The following is a 21,622-nucleotide window of genomic DNA, read 5'->3' on the forward strand; positions in this document are numbered from 1 at the left end:
TGAGGTGGGTTTCTCCTGTAAAAGCTGCAGCTTTCTGATCTCAGTTCTCCTTCTGTCCGTGTGAAAGAACAAACATCTGTTCGTTTAGATCATTAGAACAGAACCATCATTGATCACAAGGCTCACAATGGGAGCACCAGAAAGTCATCATCGTTTGAGCACCTGCAGCTTCTGAAGAAGGGCTGACATTTCAAACGCTGCTATCTCCGAAGCAGTTCTGTCCTGGAGCTTTCCTTCCCACGTTCTCTGAGCTGTCGCTCAGCTGATTCTGTAGACCCAACGTCCTGCATTTGATGTTTTTGTAAACGCTATGACGCAATCTCTTCAAGCCCCGCTCCAATCATCTTTTGATCTATTTTTAAAACATTCCCAGTGGTATTTTAATTATATTTATGCCGTTTTTAGCCAAAATCTAAAAACCTGTCGTTTTCTAGGCTGCTGGTGAAGAGCAACCCCGCCCCTCTTCCCCTCCCCGTTGCTGAGCGCTCAGAGCAGGGAGTTTGTACCACGTCACAAATATAATCTTTTTTTTCAACAGCGTTTTTTGTCTGCTCCTGATTCACACTGATTTGGTGAAAAACATTTTTGATCTTAGTGTCCTCCATCATGAGGAAAATGCTAAAAGAACGTTAAAAACACAAAAAAACACCATTTTCATGGGAGCGGCTATTAAAAGACAAACTTTTTCTTAACCTTCTTTCCACAGATGCTGTAAAAAATTTGCAGAAACATTGTCTGTCCAGCAGAACACAGACATTAATCCAGATGATGAAAAATAGTTTCCTTTATTCTTTTTTAACCCGCCAGAGATTCATCTCTAGAAACTGTTTCTTGGTTCCGTCTCAGGGCTGATCTCCTGTTCCTGTTTGCAGATGAAAGCAGCTGACCGCAGAGCCAACGAGCGATATCATCAAGGCGCATCTTCCAATGGAATCGACCCCATCAGGTTGGGGGAGGGAACATCTAACCTGCTGTATGTTGACTAAGATTTCAACTAAGATTTCTTTGTCCTTTAAAAAAGGTTTAAGAAGCAAGAGGAAGTGTGAATGTGATACTTCTTCAAAACACCTTTATTTGGAAATTCTCCTGGTTTATGTTGAGTCCACCTTTGCAAAGTTGGAGGAAGCCGCCATAAAAGGTCTCCTCAGTCTGAGCTTCACGCCTGCAGAAGTTGTCCCACCAGAGCGGGGCTCCTCTCCCGGATCAGCGTCCTGGTGATCTCGGCCGCTCTGGTCACGGACCTCTGCCAACGCTCAGAGTCCTGAAGGACAGAAGCTGCATCAGAAAACAGCAGCTGATCTGATCTTCTAGTATTAGTACTTTATATTATATATATAATTTGGTTAATTTCTTACAAGAAACCCGAGTATTTGAACCCTTTAACACCGGCGCTCCCTGACATGTTGTTTGACCATCAGCTGATTCTATCGTGGAGAAAATCTGCTTCAGAATTCCCTGGAAATATGTCAATGGCGTAAATGGTTGAAGTGTTACGGTAGTGGAAAAAATGTAAACACTGGAGCTCACGCTCCACCGATAAAGGGCAAAGGTCACTCCAGTCTTCCAGTTGACCTCAAACTCAGGACTGTATGGGAAAGCAACGACTTTGAATGGATGGATGGTGTTGAAGGAAGCAAAAGTCCAGTGACTCAGAAATCCTGAAGGTCTACGGCCCTATCAGAACCAGCGGAGGGAGAATGGTGCGACTCTGGAGAAAAACTCAGAAAGTAAAGGTCAGAGCAGTAAATTCTGCCTTACTAATTAAGTCAACAAAAGGAAATTAAAAAGGAAAATTTACTTGAAGCTTTACCCAGCATGCTCTTTGTCTGTCACAGAGCTTGGATAGTTTGCAGAACGTTAGGAAGAATTGAGAAGAAGCATCTGTGAGCAGTCAACACAATGATGCGGAAAGCATCAGTCTCAGGCTCAATATGAGCTTTTAATCTGAAAGTTTGTCTGATCAAAGCATTCCTCCAGTTGTTATCTTTAGAGAAAGAGACATTTTACACGATGAATGTGATGAATGCGCTGATCAGGCGACTCACAAACCACCCAAGTGCTGCAACGACCAGGACCTGGGAGAGTCACCAAGGCTGGGAGTGTGTGATAAAGACGAGCACAGCTATGCCCTCCATCATAAGAGCTTTGTCTGGAGACTCGAGGAGAAAAAACATGGAACCCAAATGATAGGAAAGCAAATTAAGATCACCAAGGAGGATGAAAGGTTTAAGCTTGTCGAAGCTCCAGTACTAAATTATTTGCACTCCACTGATCTGGCTTTTGGAAATATGAATCCTGCTTCGTAAAACAGCGTGTTCAATCAAGCGGATGCTTGCAGAGCGGAACGCCAGAAGGACTTGAGCTCTTCGTCGACTCGTTCCTCAGCTCAAGGCAACCACAGCTGCCGCTCAGGCTTCAGCTGTGGTTAAGAAACAATGTCCAGACCAGGATGGAATTTCTGAAAAGCAACAAACTCCGAGTCCCATGAGGCCGTTCCACGTGGAATGGCTGTAGAGAAGCATCATACGGCGGATGGTCAATCAGAGAAGACGGAGCAGCTACTAACATCAGGCGGTTTGGTAAATGGCGTAAACGTTTAGGGCGCTTTTCTACCTTGTTTGTGACCCGAAGTGTTTTATGGTCTCAGTCCCATTCAGTCACACACACACATTCACACTGATGCTACCTTACAAGGCACCAACCTGTAACCACCAGGAGCCACATAAGGTTTAGTGCCTTGCTCAAGAACACTTTGACATATGGCCAGGCACGGCGGGAACTGAACAGGTGACCTGTCAGACGTTGACAGCTCTGCCTCTGCACCACGACCGCCTTGATGTTGTCCCAACCACGTGAAAACGCAGCTCTGTACCTCGTTTGACCTCTTGCTGGCTCAACCCGTCCCTCCTATTTCCCGTTACCAGCAGGCCCGAGAGAGGATACTACAGTTTCTCCCACAAACAGTAGGTGGCAGTAAGGCTTTTTCATTGGTTTACCAACAAATGCACGGAGTAAAGTTCTGTATGGTCCCAGAACTCATTCAACTGTGCTGTGGTCCAACTCCACAGGTCTACCAAAACTCAGCCCCTTTAACCCGTTAACATCAGACCTTTACCTCCAGTGTTGGCGAACCTTGAATGACCATAACTCTTCAATCCTTTTACATGGTTAACGCAAATCTAACAAGTTCTGAAGCCGAGGAACGCAGCTTAGCGCTGATACGCAACACTTAACAGCTGATTCTGACACAGAGAAAAGCGGTCTTCTGCTAATACAGTAAATTACTTAAAAAAAATGTGTTCCAATCCATTTATAGAGTAAACGGTCCAGGAGTTGGACGGAGACTGGAGGGGTGTGAAGGGAGCCTTGTTTTCCAGGCAGAACATTTGTTTCTGCTGAAACCAAAACTACCAGAGAGAAGTGATCAAATAAAGGCCGGTGGTCAGGAACAGATGAGCCTTTCTAGGAGTGCTCTTTGGTTTGAAACTGTGCAACTGCTTTGTGCTCCACAGAAGAGTCTTTAAGGCAAATAGGTTTCAGCTTGCAGCGAAATGCAGCGAGCAGCTTCTCATTGCTTACAGTAGAAACTCATCATCATCATCATCATCAAGGACAAACTAAAGAAAACAAAAAGATCCGGATCAAAGATTTCAAAAGTGTGGTGAGATCTAATCACAGAAAATCTACCGTAAAACTCACTGCGATGTTTCATTGTGCGTGTAACAGCATTCACATGCAAAGAATGAAGAACCGCCAGACATCCGCACATGTGGAGACTTTAGGAAAACTGATTGTAAACAGACGAGGAACATCAAGTAGTGAGTCTGAGAGACACAAATGTGGATTATTGAATGAAGGAACCATATTGAAATGTTGGCGCTTTGATGTTACATGATACCATGGCGCTCATGGAGCACAGAGGGGAGTGGGCTTGGAAAAGCTGGAGTATGGAGAATTGATGCATGAAGAAAGCAACATTAAAAGTCCTGGTCCCAACGGGTGGATAGAGGCTGTCTGTAAGTGAAAAATGGTGAAACCTGTACGGGTCACTAGAGTGTGGCGTAAGGACGCGATATGACAGCCGTATGCCATAGGTGAGTGTGACTTTCATTAGCCTTCCGAACACTTTACGATACACTGACCACACACATGGCAATGGTACCGGTACGGGTCAACTCCAATACGGGTCAACTTCAGTACGGGTACACTACACGGGTCAACCCCAGTTCGTGTGTATGGTGTAAAAAAGGAACCCAGTTTTTTTATTTATTTTTTTTACTTGTATGGACTCGAAATGTCATTATGAATTTGTTTTGGTGAATTCCACAGTCTATACTAATGTCAACATGAACAGACTTTGAGAACTGTTCTGCGGTTATTTCGTTTCGTCAGTGAGGCACTGCCATGAAATGTTAGCCTAAATTTAGAAATTTTTTAAACCACTTGCAAAGATTTGATCTTAAATGTTTACTCAAACCATCTCTAGCTACTCTAAAGTTTCCATCAACCTGAAACTGAAAAAAATGTCAATTTCTCAAATGAGATCTACCAAGCTAATTATGATCTAATTTAGGGAAAACAGGAACCTCACATTTAGATCAGGAAGAAATCTTTAGCAATAGAACTGTCAATCAATTCAATGGACATTTGATCCCGAGCTGAACTCAGAATGTGTGCAACAATCTTGTTAGAGTGAATCCAACAGCTATCATAGCTATTCAACAGGATATGACAAGTGGGAGGAAATTCTAAAACTAGCAACAACTTTTATTTGGGATTTAGTTGTGTTGGTGAAGTAAAGTAATGACCCAGCGTGAGGCATTATGGGAAATAAAGTTTGGTTTTGTGTTGTCGTTGGTTGCACATGGTTACTTCCACAGCACTGTTATTTTAGTGTTGGTGTGATTGTTGAATGGAAACAAGCCCTTTTCACTGCCTCCTGAACAACCGGTGGTCATGTGACTTACGGGACACAATTCTGCCTCCTATTGTGATAGTTGCTAGCATCCTGCTAGCTAGCATAGTTGTTGTTCTGCTCCATCCATACCTTCACGTTTGTCTAGCCATGGTAGCCGCTACAGTGAGTAAAATGCAAACCTAGAACAGAATTTAACGTCTCTTGTTGTTTAATTTTTACTTTTTTTAATTTATTTGTGCTGTTGTCAGTCCCTCACATATTAATTTGATATATTCTACATTCTATCTCTACAAAAATGCCTTGAGTTTTAATTTGAGGAACATGTCCCGACAGTGACTGTTCTAAACGTTTGTTGGGGTGCCTAAAAAACCCAGAATGCACCAGTTCTTCATTCTAAATATTTTTTCTTCATGCTGTTACTTCCACACAACAGATCCAGGATTTGTTCCCTTAAAACTGTGGCTCAACCGATCGATCAGAGACTGAAGGCTCCAGAGGGTCTCAGGACGTCACATAATCTGACCAATCTAACCCCCCCACTCCATTAATCCACCCTGCAGGTAAAATAACTCAGCCGCACTGCAGAAAACAAATGTGTAAGGAAAAGTGCTTACAGGAATAATACCTTAAAATAAAAACAGATCATTATAGCTGAGCTAATGTGGCTTCATTGGTTTTTTGGAAAAATCTTCACATTTTCCAACAGAGGAGATCATTTAGCTTTTTGTCTCCTTTCCTTTTAGTTTCCATTTCTCCAATAATTACTTTTTCCTAATTCTTACCTAAGATATTTTCCGAATCGTCAGGTGACAGTTTCCATTTTTGGAAGACAAAGTGACATAGGCAACAGTCTGAACCCTCTGTGTTTCTGCTGTATCCATTAATGCTTTATGGATGCCACTTCTCTTTGGCCTCATGAAAAGGAGAAGATACAATCAGAAGAAAAAGACTAAAACGTTCCTTAAATATATGAACAAGTGCTTTGATTAAAAGCAAAATGCTCCCAATCGCTCCCACATGTCGACATTCGTAAACTCTTGTCTTCTTAGTTTATAAAAAGCACAGAATGGGACTTGAACCATTAGCTTCTATTTCTGATCCCTGTTTAAAGGGGGAGAGGCTGTGGGGGGGGTCGAGAGGGGGCGGCGACCACACAAAACGAAGCTGTAAACTCTGCGATCGACCTTTCCATCCAGCAGGAGCAGCACTTTGCCAGATGCGAAGGCTGCCTTTGAAGGTCCCAGACAGTTTTGCTGCGACAAAAACCCAAACCCTTTAGAAGTCCTTTGGTTCCTAATAAAACGTTTGATCCAAAGGGACGACTGAGTCCCAGCAGAACGTTTCAGAGTTCTATCGCTCCAGTAATCAGCCAGCTGAGGGCAGCATCACCTCCAGATCCCAAACCGGACGACGTCTCTGCAGCTGAGAAGACTTCTCCTCTTTTATTAGAGAAACCTTCAGTTAAATTCACGCAGAGGCAGAGACATAAAACAGCCTTTGCTTTATTCCGTCAGAAGATCGAGTTTCAGGGTTTCTGACAGCTTGTCCCCAAGTGCCCCCCCCCCCAGTACTGCAGACAGAGAGGAGCTTGGGGCCAAACTGAGATGTGAGACTGCAGACTCGGTTACTGGTCAGTATAACATTCACTTCAGGTTCAGGGGTTAAAAATAAAAGAGCTGTTGAGGTTTCACATTTTACATTTGGTTTAATTGTGTTTATTTGTTTAAAAAAGGCGACGTTGAACTTTAACCCAGGTACCTGCTACTTCTATGACTAGGAAACCCCAGATCGTCATTAAATAAAGTCCATAATAGTGACAATGTTAAAGTTGTGCTGAATAACATATAGATAACAATAATAAACGTAATGTGTATAATGACACATTTGAGGAATCATGAACAATGTAATATCTGAGAATTATCTGTGGCCCCAAAGTATTGAACATTTGAACCAAACATTGAACCAAAACCGACAAATCCAACTGAGATATTTTGGCTCAAACGTGCATCAAAGATTTATTGGAATCCAATGGAATCTTTTTTTTTTTCATTTCTCCCCCCCCCCCCCCTTTTTTCCCCATTTTTCAACTGAAAATGAAAGAAAAAAGAAAAAGGAATCCAATATTTCTCTCACATGTTTTTGATGTCACATAAAATTCTAGTACGATCAGGTCCAATACTCTCTGAAAACTATAACATTTGAAAGTCAATACTTTGTTTTTTGACTTTTTTCAACATTTTTTGTGACAAAAACATCCAAAATGATAAAAGGGTGCCGCCTTGTTATTTCATAAAGCTACATATACGCTGGGCATCTGGTGTAAATCAGGCGTAAATCGAGTGTAAATCTGGTGAAAATCTGGTGTAAATCTTGTGTAAATTGTGTGTACATCTGGTGTAAATCTGGTGTAGATCTAGTGAAACTCTGCTGTTAATCGTGTGTAAATCTGGGGAAAATCATGTGTAAATATGGTTTAAATCGTGTGTAAATCGGGTGTAAATCTGGGGAAAATCATGTGTAAATATGGTTTAAATCGTGTGTAAATTGTGTGTAAATCTGGGGAAAATCAGGTGTAAATCGTGTGTAAATCTGGTGTAAATTGTGTGTAAATCTGGGGAAAATCATGTGTAAATCTGGTGAAAATCTGGTACAGAGTACGTTTATTAATATTAATCTTGTTTTAACAATTTTAACAGTCTTTATAAATAGTCAATTGTTTCAATGACTTAATGATGGACTGTTTGTTTATTGTCATTTATCTAGTTATTCTTTTAAGGACTGACCTAAGAGCTCCGTTTACATTTTGCTGAACATGTGACAATGAAAACATTTTTAAAAAGTAAGAAAAAGAAATGTTTATGTTAATGTGATCAAGGTTTGACAGAAAATATTTCCAGCCTGAAACAGTGAAACAGCTGAGGTTTGCATACCTTTCTGAACAGAGGCATAGAAACCATGGTAAATATATACAACTTTACCATCAATTTGTTATGTATGCTATTGTAATTATACAAAGACATCATGATAAATCCTATCCTATTGAAGATCGGAGTGTTAAGTGCATCAATGTGAGTTTGTTTTTTCCAGATCACCAGCATTTAGAAGGAACCGGCTTTAAATCGTCTTCAGCAGGTGTAATTTTTCACTGCGACATGTTAAAGCTGTAAAAATAAAACATATGAATAAATCGAGGCTTTTCTGTGTTAAATGTCCGCATAGAAATGCCTCCTGTTTGCTCATCGTCTGACTCCTCCATGTTTTATGCCGACGGTAAATCGCATCTCCAGAGCAGGTGGAACGTCTGACAAAGAGGATTCATCAAGTCCAGGACGCTCAGAGAAAAGGAGGTGTGAAGACGCATAGCCCAGCTGGCAGCAAAAACAAATCCTACAGGAGAGGAGAGGAGTCCTCAAGAGAATTAAAACTCTGCACTGAGGGGAAAATATTCATTTTTAGGAAGATAAAAAATACTTCATTACTTAAAACGTGTTTTTTATAATAATACCTCAGTGACACCACAATAAACTTTGCATTCTTCCTCACTGATAAGGAATTGGCTTGTTAGGCCAAAACACCCTGATGTAGTCACTCCACTGTAAATATTTCTATATGGATTATCTAATCCAGAAAAGGTCATTTACCACATGAACTGTTTGAAAGATTATCCTGTAAAGTTGATCTTGGATTACTCTCACATGTCAACTATTCATTTACATAAAAACAAAACAGAGGGAGAGTAATAATTCACACGTTTGCACGGCTTTAAGATTCTGCATCAGCTGAGTTTGTTCAAATAAAACGTCTCTCCAGACTTCTTATTTTCAGTCAAACCTCTTCTAAATAGACTGGTCACTGTCAGCTCTACAGATCAAATATTTATGTTTTGACCATTACTCCAGTCCTCAGACTTCAACCAGCAACCCTCCTGCTGAAGGTTCATGCCTGTCCATAGAAAATGGTTCACATCCAGCTCCAACTAAATGAAGTCAACTCAGTCAATGGACTCTTCAGAACTGAACATGTGCCTCTGTGTGAAAACAGTGGTTTCGCTCTATTGTGGCCTTGTTTATTTCAGTTCATTTTGATCACTTTACAGTTTGTAACCTTTTGATTATTCAACAGGCTGATTTCATTTCTTGATTAGAATGAAGTGGAAATATGGAGAGAAATTAGACTCAGTCAGATTTGTGCGTGCGTAATTCTTGATTTGTGCGTAAATTAGGATTTGTGTATGCATATTCTTGCTTTGTGCGTGCGTAAATTAGGATTTGTGCGTGATTTGTTACTCACATAATACGTTTTGTGTATAAGTTAAAAAAACATAAAATGAAAAAAATACAAAATGCAATTTACGTATGCACAAATTAAGATTACAACAGCTTGAAACTACTTACACACACACATCTTTAAAAAACACGCATTGATGCAAAACTATCCAGCTTCGACAGCCATCTTTCCCTCCTGGAAGTTCTTCACCGGGAATTTCAAGAGATCAAGGATGCTCTAGAATTTTCCCAAAAACAAGTGGAAACCCTGACCGCGGAGAATTCAGCGCTGAGGGAGTCGGTAAAGTCCATCACTGATGGAATGAGCCAACTCTCTGAAGAAAATAAGAAGATCAAGGAGTCCATTCTGGATCTTCAATCAAGATCCATGAGAGATAACCTAGTGGTCATGGGAATACCAGAAACACCAGAAGAAAACGCCAAGGAAAAAATTAAAAACTTTATTCAAACCCAGCTAAAGCTTCCAGAGGAAAAAGTTAAAACCATAAACTTTCACCGTGTGCATCGCATGGGAGTAGTGAGACCTGGGAACCGCAGGCCCAGACCCATCGTGGCCAAGTTTGTCCTTCACAAGGAGAAGGAAGAGGTGAGGCGCCGTGGCAGGGAGCTCCGGGGAACCGACTTCAGGATGGATGACCAGTTCCCCAAAGAAATCTTGGAGCGCCGAAGGATCCTGTTCCCCATCAGGAAGAAATTTCTGAATGAAGGGGCCCGCGCTGTCATCTCTGTGGACCGACTCTATGTGAATGGACAGCTCCACCGCGACCCAAACGTCACTCCCTGGCTCTTCTAAACCAGATATGTATCCACACCCTTTACACTCTCTGCACAGGTGTCAGTTTATGCGTATATGTGACACACTGGGCAGAACTCACGGGGCATAAAGGTTTTCACTTTAGGTAAAATCACCCCCAGTCTCCTCAGCAGCTTCAAGCCTGTTCATGATAGGTTTGTTCTGTTTCTACCCTCCCTGTTTCCTTATTTATCCCCCCCTCTGCACTCCTTTCCCTTTTTCCTTTTTAACACACTATTCCCTCCGCCTCACCTAAGCTGCCACATAACCCAGCCACTCTACAATAGTACTGATCTGCACAACACACTCAGACACTCAGGATGTCCAGCATTACATCACATGCACTGTGCATTACACATTAAGCCTCATAGCAACATCAAGCACACCATTATGTGTACATATATACTCATTTTTGCCTCCATCAATAACATACAGTTTCTAACATTCACCTCAACAGCAGCATGTCCACCCTAAGGTTAGTTACTTGGAATGTGCACGGAGCTGGAACCAGAGAGAAGAGACTGAAAATAATGAGCAAATTAAAAGACCTCAAAACTGATTTTGCGTTTCTTCAAGAAACTCATATGTCTAATTCCTCAGTGAATATTCTCGCCACAGCAGATTTTCCCAACGTATATTCAGCCTGTTATAATTCTAGACAGAGAGGAGTAACAATTATGATAAATAGGGAAATTAAATTCACAGAAACTAGTACAGTCATAGACCCAGAAGGAAGATTTATAATAGTCACTCTTTCCACTCAAAATATGCAGCTGTGTTTAGCTAATGTGTACGCCCCCAATGTAGATGACCCTAAATTCTTTCATTCCTTCTTCTCTGCGCTATCTGAACATACAGACAAATCGCTAATCATTGCAGGTGACCTCAACATGTGTTTAGATCCAGAGATGGATAGGCTAAATAACACAGGAAATCTTAGAATCTGGCAATCCACAAACACTGTTAAACAGTACATGGAGGATTTTGGTCTTTGTGATGTTTGGCGTTTATTCCACCCCACGAAAAGAACTTATACCTTTTTCTCCACAGTTCATCAATCATTCTCCAGGTCAGATTATTTCTTGGTTAACAGCTCCTTGTTGAGCATAGCTACGGAAGCACAGATCCACCCCATTACTATCAGCGACCACGCACCAGTTTCCCTGACTCTTAAAAACAAAACATCACCACCTTCATTAAGGAGCTGGAGGTTCAATACATCGTTGCTCAGAGACCCTAACTTTATAGATTTCTTTGCTAAATAATGGTCCTCATATCTTCAAAATAATGACCACCCAGGTATTTCCTCGTGCCTTTTATGGGAGGCCGGGAAAGCAGTCATGAGAGGAAAAATAATCGCCTTCTCATCCCACAAAAAAAGAAAAGAAAACTCTAAACTAGTGGATTTAGAGCAAAAAATCAGACTGTTAGAGGAAACCTACAGCAACTCTCCAGATGATCAAACTCTACAACAAATAAGGAAAGTAAGAATCGAATTAAATGAAATAACTAATCAAAGAACACAGTTTTTATTACAGAGACTACGCTTGGAGAGGTTTGATCACAGTAATAAATCTGGGAAATATTTGGCAAATCAACTCAAAATAAACAAAGAGAAGACAACTATTTCATCAGTCATAGACCTAACAGGAAATGCAACACATGATCCAGCTGCAATAAATTCAGTTTTTAAAAACTTTTACCAATCCCTCTACTCATCCCAAATTAATCCTTCTGACAATGACATCAACATTTTTCTCAATAGCATAGATTTGCCTAGACCAACAGAGGAACAAATCACAGCCCTGGAGTCCCCTTTTACTAAAGAAGAGCTACATAAAGCATTAACCAACATGCCTAGTAAAAAAGCCCCAGGACCAGACGGCTTCCCAGCAGAATTTTATAAAGAGTTTTGGCAAATCTTAGCTCCCATTTTTCTCAGAATGACAATAGAAATTAAGGACAACCATTATCTACCTCCAAATATGAATTCTGCTAATATAATCTTACTTCTGAAACCTGGGAAAGATCCCACATCACCATCCAGCTATCGACCCATATCGCTGATTAATGCAGATCTTAAAATAATCTGCAAAGCTTTGGCGGGAAGGCTGGAGAAGGTAGTTCCCTCTCTAATACATCCTGACCAAACAGGTTTTATAAAGGGTAGACATTCATCTACCAACATGCGCAGATTAATCAACCTCATAGATTATACAACCATCAACAACCGAGAAGCAACCATTTTGTCACTGGACGCAGAAAAGGCATTTGATCGGGTCAACTGGAAATTTTTAATAGCCACCCTGAACAAATTTGGCTTTGGAAAATCGTTTATTAACTGGATTAAAATACTATATGCCTCTCCTAATGCTCGTATCAGAACAAATGATCAAACATCTCCAAGCTTTAATTTACAAAGAGGAACCGGACAAGGCTGTCCACTATCTCCGTCTTTATTTGCACTATTTATTGAACTTCTAGCTGCTGCTATTAGGCAAAGTCGAGACATTGAAGGCATTCAAACCAAAAATTTAGAACACAAAATAAATCTTTATGCAGATGATGTTTTACTATTTACTCCTAATTCACAATCTTCCATCTGCCAAATCATCTCCCTAATTAATAGATTTTCCTCAGTCTCAGAATACTCCATAAACTGGTCTAAAAGCACAATTCTACCAATTAATTGCAATTATCTAAATCCGCCATCTATTAAAATACAAACAGGCAACATAAAGTACTTAGGTATAAATATCTCCTCTAGGCTTTCTGATCTACTCAAGCTAAACCACACCCAACTACTTAAAACAACCGAGGCTGATCTCACTAGATGGAAAACTCTACCCATTTCTCTAATCGGGAGAGTTGCAGCCATAAAAATGATGATTCTCCCAAAAATTAACTACCTATTTTCAATGATTCCTTCCAAACCTCCAACTACTTGGTTCAAATCATTAGACTCATTCATTTCCCAATACCTCTGGGAAGGTAAACCCCCACGGATTAGTTTAAAAACTATTAAAAAACCTAAAGATAGAGGAGGACTAGGCCTTCCAGACTTCCAGGACTACTACTCAGATTGTGTTATGTACAAAAATGGCTGAATCCTGGTGTGCTAGATGAATCCTGGCTAGACATTGAACAAAATCTCTGTGATAACCTAGATATTTCTAATTTACCTTTCTTCAGTTCTAAAATTAAACAACACAAATGCTTCAGAAGTTTAAACATCAGCTCATCCTTAACAGCCTGGTGGGATTTTCTTAAAAAAAACAACCTCACATTATTTCCATGTAAACTTACCCCCATTTGGAATGACCCTGACATTTTAATTAACAAAACCATGATTCATTTTGCTTCATGGAAGAACAAAGGAATCCAGCAGTTCCAGCATATCATTCGGAATAGAAAATTTATGTCCCTCTCAACGTTATCCTCAACCTATGGAATTAATATAAACAAATTTCTAGAATATCAGCAGCTTAAATCAGCTATAAGCACTAAATACTGCCTGACCCAAATAGACCTAGACCCTCCCCTTACAGTAACACATTTCATGGACCTTAAAAATCCAAACTCACCTCCAAAATTTATAAGTTGATATCTAACATAGATGAAACCATTTACTTACCCATGACAAAATGGGAGTCTGAGCTATCATTGAATTTTAGTGATCAATTTTGGCTACAGATCTGTTTGAATGCCTTTAATATGACCCAAAGCCCTAATCTGCAACTTATTCAATACAAGATTCTCCACAGAACTCACTACAGCGGACAGAGGTTATTTAAAATGGGTCTCAATCAGTCTGCTATATGCACACAGTGCATAGGTAACAACATAGACGACTATTTGCATGCCCTGTGGGTCTGTCCACCTGTCCAATCATTCTGGCGTAAGGTTTGTGAGGATTTATCAATCTGGTTTAATCATAAGATTCCTGCTTGCCCCAAATTCTGCTTATTAGGTGACCTGAATAACATCAACATGGAATCTAACAAGGCTTATATGGTTCTCACCGCTGTATGTATCGCAAAGAAAACTATCCTCCTAAACTGGAAATCTAAAAATAATCTTAGCATCAACCACTACAGAAACCTCATGTCAGAGCATATTAGTTCAGAGATAATGTCCTCCACAAAAAACCTGTCGGCTTCAGACTCTCCCTGGCTCCAGCTGGTTAGTCACATCACCTAGTGGGGGTGGGATGGTGATAGGTTGAGCCGGGTCGTGGCTGGTTGGGTGGGCCGGGGTGGGTTTGGGGGGGTGGGCTCTGCCGGGCCTGTCGTTCTCCCGGCTCGGGGCTTTGGTTGCCTGGGTGGGGTGGTGGTGGGGGCGCACACTCTGCCGGCAACTTGGCAGGGGTTCCTGGGCGGGTGCCTTCTGGGCGCAGGGTAGGCAGTGCGGCTGACCGGGAACGGCGGCCGGGTGCCGTGCTGGGTGGCTGGTCGCCGTGGCGGGGGCTGGGGGGGGGGCTTGGGGCTCTGGGGCCTGGGGTCGTCTGCCCGTGGCCGGTGTTTCGCCCGTGGCCGGTGGTTGGCGCGTGGCCTGGCCCCCCGGGGGTCGACGCCGCAGTCACAGCAGGGGTTAATGGGTTCACTTGGGTGGGTTTATTTCATTATTATTATTATTATTATTATATTAATTATTTTATTATTATTATTAATATTATTATTATTATTATTTTATTATTTATTTATTTTGGGGGGGGGGCCTGGGGGGGCAGTGTGCTAGTCCTTAGGGGGGCCAGGGTATGAATGGTGGGGCTGGACCCCCTGCCCCCCCGTTCTGGCGCCGGGACCCTTCCTCGCTGGCGGTCTCTCGGCGCCGCGAGGCTCTGGCCTCCAACTGCGGCTGGCTTGCCGTTTCTGGCTGCCCGGCCGCTCTGGGAGGGGGGGCGCCTACCGCGGCCGGCTGGGGGGCCGGTCGCTCGGGGGAGCCTTCTCCCCCGGTTGTGCCCATCTGCCCGCTCCTCCCCGCTCTCACCCAAACAAATATTGCACACAGGCACATAGGGCCCCGGGATCTGGATGGGAGGGGTATGCTGGCGGGGCTCACTGGGGATGCCCCTCTCTGGGTTCTCGTTGGCACCCGCCCTCCTCCCCGCTTTTTACTTGCATATTAGACACTCTGATTCATCTAGGGCCTTGTGGAGAGGGTCTGGTGGAGGGGGGCACGGTGAAACATCCGTGCTCACCTTTCGCTGGCCCCCCCCACAATTTTAACTTCCTCTGTAGACACACACACTGCATGCTAGCAGCACACACACAGCAAATACACACCACTCACAGAGGGACTCCGGAGTGGGGGGCTTTGCGGCTTGGCAGCGGTGGAGCCCCCCACACTGGTGACCTCCTATTTTACCTGCAGCACACACACAGCACTCCCACACCTCCATACATGGGTGGGGTCGGGGGGGGGGGGGCGGCCGGTCTTCACCCGCCTGGTCCTCTCAGGGCGGCCGGGCTTATGGGTATCCTGTCGGCTGCGGGAGGGGTCGGGCATGCGGCGCTGGGGGTCGGCCGGCTGGGGGGGGGGGGTTACTGCGTGGCGGCGGGGGTAGGGAGGGTAACCAGATGATTGTGAGTATGTGTGTGTGAGTGCATGGGTAGGACCGACCTGGGGGCTGGCTCGCTGGGACCCTCTGGGGCTTTCCCTCCCCATCACAGAGAGGGGAGGGCACTGAGAGGGTTGGGGAGGGGGGGTCAGATATTATGGCGGGGGGGGGGTTGTAGTGCGTAGGGTTTTAGGGGGGTGGCTGTGGCTGTGGGTGCGTGGCGATCCCTGGGTTGCTAAGGTCGCGTGCCTGGGCTGGCTTGCGGGGACGGGGCGCCGGTCGGGTGGTGGCTGGCTCATGGGTTCCGGGGGCCCTGGCTTCGTCCCGGGCCTTTGTCTCGGGGTCCGGCGCCCGGTGGCCCCCATGGCTGCCGCCTGGTACGGCTAAGCGCTCCTGTCTTGTGGCCTGGGGGCCGGACACTGGGTTCGCTTGTGCCTCTGGGCATTGGGGGGGCCCCTGTAGGGGGGCCCTCTCTGTGCCTGGCTGGTGGGGTGGGCGGTCCCCTCCTCCTCCCCTCCCGGGCTGCCTGGGTCCGGATGCTGGGGGGGCTTCTGGCCTGGGGGGCTCTCCTCCCCTTTCCTGGTCTGGCTGGTCTGGCTGGGTAGGTTCTGGCTCCCTTTATGAACACACGGTTCACGTCGGCAGCATGCATGTATCTCCACCCCCACGTGCACGTGCACACTGCCACACTCCCTGTCTGCTTCATCCCTCCTCCTTACCTACAGTGTATTGATGGACAGATTTTTTTTCGCTCATCTTAGTGTCAGATTTTTACCTTTGATGTAACATTCGTCTTTCCAGCAGATCTGGTATAATTGTTACAGCTTAAATTAATAACTTAGTCAAATCAGTGCTTGTATCCCCCACCTTTTCACCTTTCTTCCTTTTACTCTCTTCCACCCTCCCCTCACATTCTTCCCCTCTCCCTCCCCACACACACTAAATGTAACAAATAAATAAAAAATAATACGACAAAAAGGGGTTTATACAAATCTACACTCTAGTTTCTTGAAGCTATATAACCTCTTTTTGTGATAGTAAAACCTGTCCAACACAAAAAGCCTTCAGCTCTAATCTGTTTGCTCAGCTGTTGGACAGAACAAGTTAAAAAGAAGAAAAAAAAAAAAAAAGAAACACGCAGAAATCCCTTGTTACGCACACACGAAGCCAAAGTTACGCACGGATCTACCGTGAGACTGTTTTCACGTCTCACAAATTCGTCCGTAAGTGCTGCGTTTAAATACCAGTGGAATGCTCGGTCATTAGAATTTTCCTATCAGCCTTCCCTTCTAAACGTTTTTCCTTCAGTGGGTGTAGCAGGTCTTAAAAAAACTTTAAAGGAAAATAAAAATTATTATCTGAGAATATGACGTTCAATTTTAAACGCTAATATATATATTAAAAGTATATTATTCTCCGAGACACCGAATTGATACAAAATGCGTAACAGGAACGACCAGTAGGGGGCACTGTTTTTTTTTCTTCCGGAAAAATCAAAGGCTTTGAGAGTCACGGGAAGAATGGCGGCCCATCTCGGTGGTCAGCGCCCCGAAGTAAGTAGCCTCTATGTTCAACACTAACATCTACTGTCTTCATGTATTGATTGAGTCATTGTCTGGATACGTTTGGAAGGGAAGGCTGATAGGAAAATTCTAATGACCGAGCATTCCACTGGTATTTAAACGCAGCACTTACGGACGAATTTGTGAGACGTGAAAACAGTCTCACGGTAGATCCGTGCGTAACTTTGGCTTCGTGTGTGCGTAACGAGGGATTCGTGCGTGTTTTTTAAAGATGTGTGTGTGTAAGTAGTTTCAAGCTGTTATCTTAATTTGTGCATACGTAAATTGCATTTTGTATTTTTTTCATTTTGTATTTTTTTAACTTATACACAAAACATATTATGTGAGTAACAAATCACGCAAAAATCCTAATTTACGCACAAATCAAGAATTATGCACGCACAAATCTGACTGAGTATAATTTCTCTCCATATGGAAAAGATCAGATTCTAACTATATCAACTTTTTTGTACCTTGAGGTGACGTTTGGAAACATGTTTTCTTTCTGATGTTGTTAAAAAAAATTCGCAGGAACCTACAAAACTCTTCTAAACTGCTGGTGACATTTTTAGTTTCAATCCCATCTACTTCAGGACAACTTCTTATTGTTTCATTACTTTTTGGATCTAAACAAAAAAGCCACCCAGAAGTTTCAGACAAAAAAGTGAGCTCATTTTAAAATTTGACATGGAGTTTCGTGACTTATCCATGTCACTCCCACTTCTGTGAAAAAGACTTCAGTGTGACATTTAGATTCTTGGAAATTCTGAGCTTCCCCACAGAGCTTCTGTAAACCAACGTTTTACTTATGTAACTGCTTTCTCAGACCTCGTTTTGAGGACGGCTTGTGCCGCGCAAACCCTTCACGGTAAATCTGCTACATCTCTTTCAGGTACGTCTTCCGAATATCCTGTCCGGATTCATGCAAACAAAGCAGTTTGTGAGTCGACGCCAATATGGCTTCTTTCTTCCTGCAGGACCTTTTCAGAGAAGGTTAACCCCCAGAAGAATGGGACACTAAATGGAGGGTGCATTTCCACCAAATTCCTTCTGTGAGAACTTTTTAAACACGCTCTGCTGAGAGACAACTGTTTGAATTCAGATCGTTGAAGGACAAACCTCAAAACAGTCGGCAGGAGAATGGATGTTTAGCTGTAGAGGCATGAAAGCATGAAGGCATGGGTGGGATTCCTGAGGGGGGGGGTACCTCATCGACCACGTGGTGAAAGAGGCCCACATCACACGACCTCTGCAAATGCTGTTTCTACTTATTGTTCTGCATCACTTACAGAAACCCAGGAGAGCTGAAAAGCCGGCGGATCGCAGGGCGTCTGAGGTCAGCCGCAGGTGGAGCAGTAACGTCCCAAATGAGACGTCTGTGACCGGCCGAACGCTCAGCAGCTCTCCTCCCGGCCGAGGATTAGTGGCGTCACTTCCACCCCCAAATACAAGACGGAGATTGTCATCACAGGAGGCTCCAGGCCAAACACAAAGGTGCAACAGTTTTTCTGTACTTTTGTCAATATATGGGTCTACAGCAGACTAAACAGCAGTATGGGCTGTACCTTGGCTTTTTTGAGCCAAGGTACACTTTTTCCTTGACTAAAATCCTGCGACACACCAACAACCAATACTAAAAAAAGTGAAACTCTTTACCACGGGTTAGGGTCAATACCATACTGTACCATGGACGTGCATGCGGTTAGTAAGGGATTGGATTTATCTGTACTTTTCCAGACGCTCAAAGCATTTACAGTGTGTCCATTCTTCATCCACTCCTCATTCATACTTGGTGATGGTTACTTCTGATGCAGCCACAGCTGCCCTGGGGCAGACTGACAGAGTTCATGCCAACGGCCTCTCTGACCATCACCGGGACATTCATACACATTCACATATTAGTGGAGCAACACTGGAGGCAGGGAGGGTGAAGTGTCTTGCCCAATGACACACAACAGCTGACTGGGGAGCTGGGATCGAACCGCTGACCCTACGATCATTGGATAGCCTGCTTAACTGCCAGTGTATTGTGAAGTGTTTGTCAGGATGATGGGAGTTTCATGCACCTTTGATGAACGGGTGATGCTGTCCTTACGCCACACTATCAATTAGTAGGGTGTGAGTACTGGCTCCTTACTGACCATGCATAAGTACTGTACACACGGGATGGACATGCGATAGGCATGTAGGGTGTCCACACAGACTACACTCTGATTGGCTAATTTTCTCAGTCTAACACGCCGGCCTCTCACCTACTTCCTCCTAACTCACCCTCACGTGCTGTATAAGTGTTCACTATGACCTGTCGCCCGCAGCATAAACATAGAAAAAACGTGCGTGAACATTTTGTCTCAACAGGTTCACAGAGCGGTCTACGCCTTTGATACTTCATACGGGTCACCTGCGTGTCCTTTCACCCCCAAACAACCCGTTCCCACCCGTAAGGAAAGTTGGGACTACAGCTTTATAGGTTGTTTTTTTTAGATAGGTTTGTCTGAATTGTGAAATTGTCTCCACAGTTTAGGACACTCCCAACTTTTTTCCTAAGCCCACAACCATCCAGACTAGTCTGTGTACCAAGACACGCCTGCAAACAAAAGCCCCAGTAGAGCAGGAAGGCAGAAGCACAAAAAACCCATTGATGTGTTGATAAAGCATAATTCCTGCAGCGCTCCAGCTTAACTGGAAGGAAAAAACACCAGGGCCATAATGGTGGGTGGTTAGAAATGACTCAGAATCCTTTTAAATGCATGTTTTCTATAATCCAAGTGACTGAATATTTACAAACCGAAGAACTGGTGAGGCATGACTATACCAAACACATGCGGCCTGAATGGGGTCGCATCAGCCCAAACAGAGGGCTTGCTGCTGTTTTTCAGCAATCAAAGCTGAGTAAACACCGCTCTGCTATGTCCAATTCCAACAGCCAAGTTTCGGCTGCCAAGTTTCACACATCTGGAGCTTTTCACAGCATCAGCCCACAGCAGCACAAGTCTCTCCCAAGTTTACGACTATAACTCTAAAAAGACACGGATAAGGGGTGAGTAATTCCTGAGCTTCTGTCTGTGTGAAGGTGTAAATATGTCACAGATGGAGCCAAGTGCACCAACTCACTTCCAGAGAGAAATCCTGTGAAGGTTAGGACAGAGTTGTCAGGACAGTCAGGGGTTTCAAAATTTTTAAGGAAGTCCAATTTGAGACTCTGCACTTACGTTATAGGAGAACAAACCTACCTCACCTCAATCAATATCATCGATATATTTTATACAATTTTATAATGGTTTAGGTCGATTCGATTAATAACTTGCCTCAGACAGATTGATCTGGTTGGATCGTAGGAATATCAATCGATTTATTGCACCCCTATAAAGCAATGTGGTGAAACCAAACAATTACAAAAAATTAAGTTCAACTTTTAAAAACTGGTATAACTCGACGTCTCTAGAAGCTTCAAATGTGTATTTTCAACATTGGGCACTGAGTTGTAGGCGTGTGGATAAGAGCAACATCATCTTTCAGACACGTTATGCACACAGAAAAATCAGCTTCCTATACATTTTTTACAAACCAGTTTTAACCACACCATCCATTCATCTGGTATATTCCCATTTACAGACACAGACAGACATAAAACCTAAGTCCCAACTGTCCTTACGGGTGGATACGGGCTCCCTACAGGGGAAAAATGCTCATTTTTTGTTAACGGGCATGCTGCTGGCGACAGGTCATAGTGAACATTTAAACAACCCAAAACCCACGGCACCCATTCGGGTGCATGCGAGTAACGAAGTAGCTAATCAGTTCGGCCCAGAAGTTTTGTTGTTTTGTATGGTGACAGACTGGATGGAAAAACAACAGATCCGTTCACATAAAAGCTAGGACAATTGCATGTGCTTGAAGGCTTTATATTTGAAAGTGTATTAAGGAAACTTTTAGAATCTACCGTGAAAATTCCACATCTAAAGAAACGCCTATCAAGCGGTCCAACTGACAAAAAATATTAAAATCTATGAGAGCTGGCTCGTTCAGACACAGTTGTTTGATGAAGTCTTTCCTACTACTTCACTGAAGTCCATAAGTCAAAAAGACAACTGTGTCTGATTTAAACATCACATGGTCTGAATATTTCCCCCATGTGCATAATTTCCTATTTATAAGCGCTTTAATGAGCAAAGGCTCTTGTAGTGCATGACAGATTCCAACTCTCATTTATCTTGGCGGGTTTAAACCAGCCACTTTTTCATTTGAAGACAACGGCTGGATTGTGGGAGTGTAGTGAGACTGCAGCCATCCTTAATCTCAGCTGGCCCTCCACTGATGAAAATGTGAGTGTCACAGCAGGAGCTTTGGTTCCCTGTGTCAGGTTTCACCTGTCTGCCTTGTTGAGTTCAACAGGATTAGCCTGACATATCCAGTGTGAGAAAAAACTGTGGAAAAGCATCTCTGGAGAAATCATTTTCCCTCCACTCCTCATTTAGAGAATACCTGAGAAGTGTGTAATTC

The 21,622-nt window shown here is 43.4% G+C and overlaps 1 protein-coding gene across 2 annotated transcripts in view; it reads right to left on the reverse strand.

The window, feature by feature from the left end:
* Positions 1–760: 760 nt before the first annotated feature.
* The window catches only part of ispd (isoprenoid synthase domain containing), a 46,412-nt gene continuing 25,550 nt past the window's right edge, over positions 761–21,622 (reverse strand). The window contains exons 10-11 of one of the 2 annotated variants that reach the window (XR_910336.3): positions 1,107–1,261; positions 761–1,010 (exon numbers count right to left, since the gene is read on the reverse strand). Coding sequence is in view for 1 of the 2 variants with exons in the window: in XM_004078409.4 (XP_004078457.1) it covers positions 1,157–1,261 (105 nt within the window). In the remaining variant the exon portion in view is untranslated. Of the gene's footprint in view, positions 1,262–21,622 lie in introns of both variants that reach the window. The other variant, XM_004078409.4, reaches the window with a different exon arrangement.

The sequence above is a fragment of the Oryzias latipes genome, chromosome 16, assembly GCF_002234675.1.
Source record: "Oryzias latipes chromosome 16, ASM223467v1".
In the NCBI taxonomy this organism is placed as follows: domain Eukaryota; kingdom Metazoa; phylum Chordata; class Actinopteri; order Beloniformes; family Adrianichthyidae; genus Oryzias; species Oryzias latipes.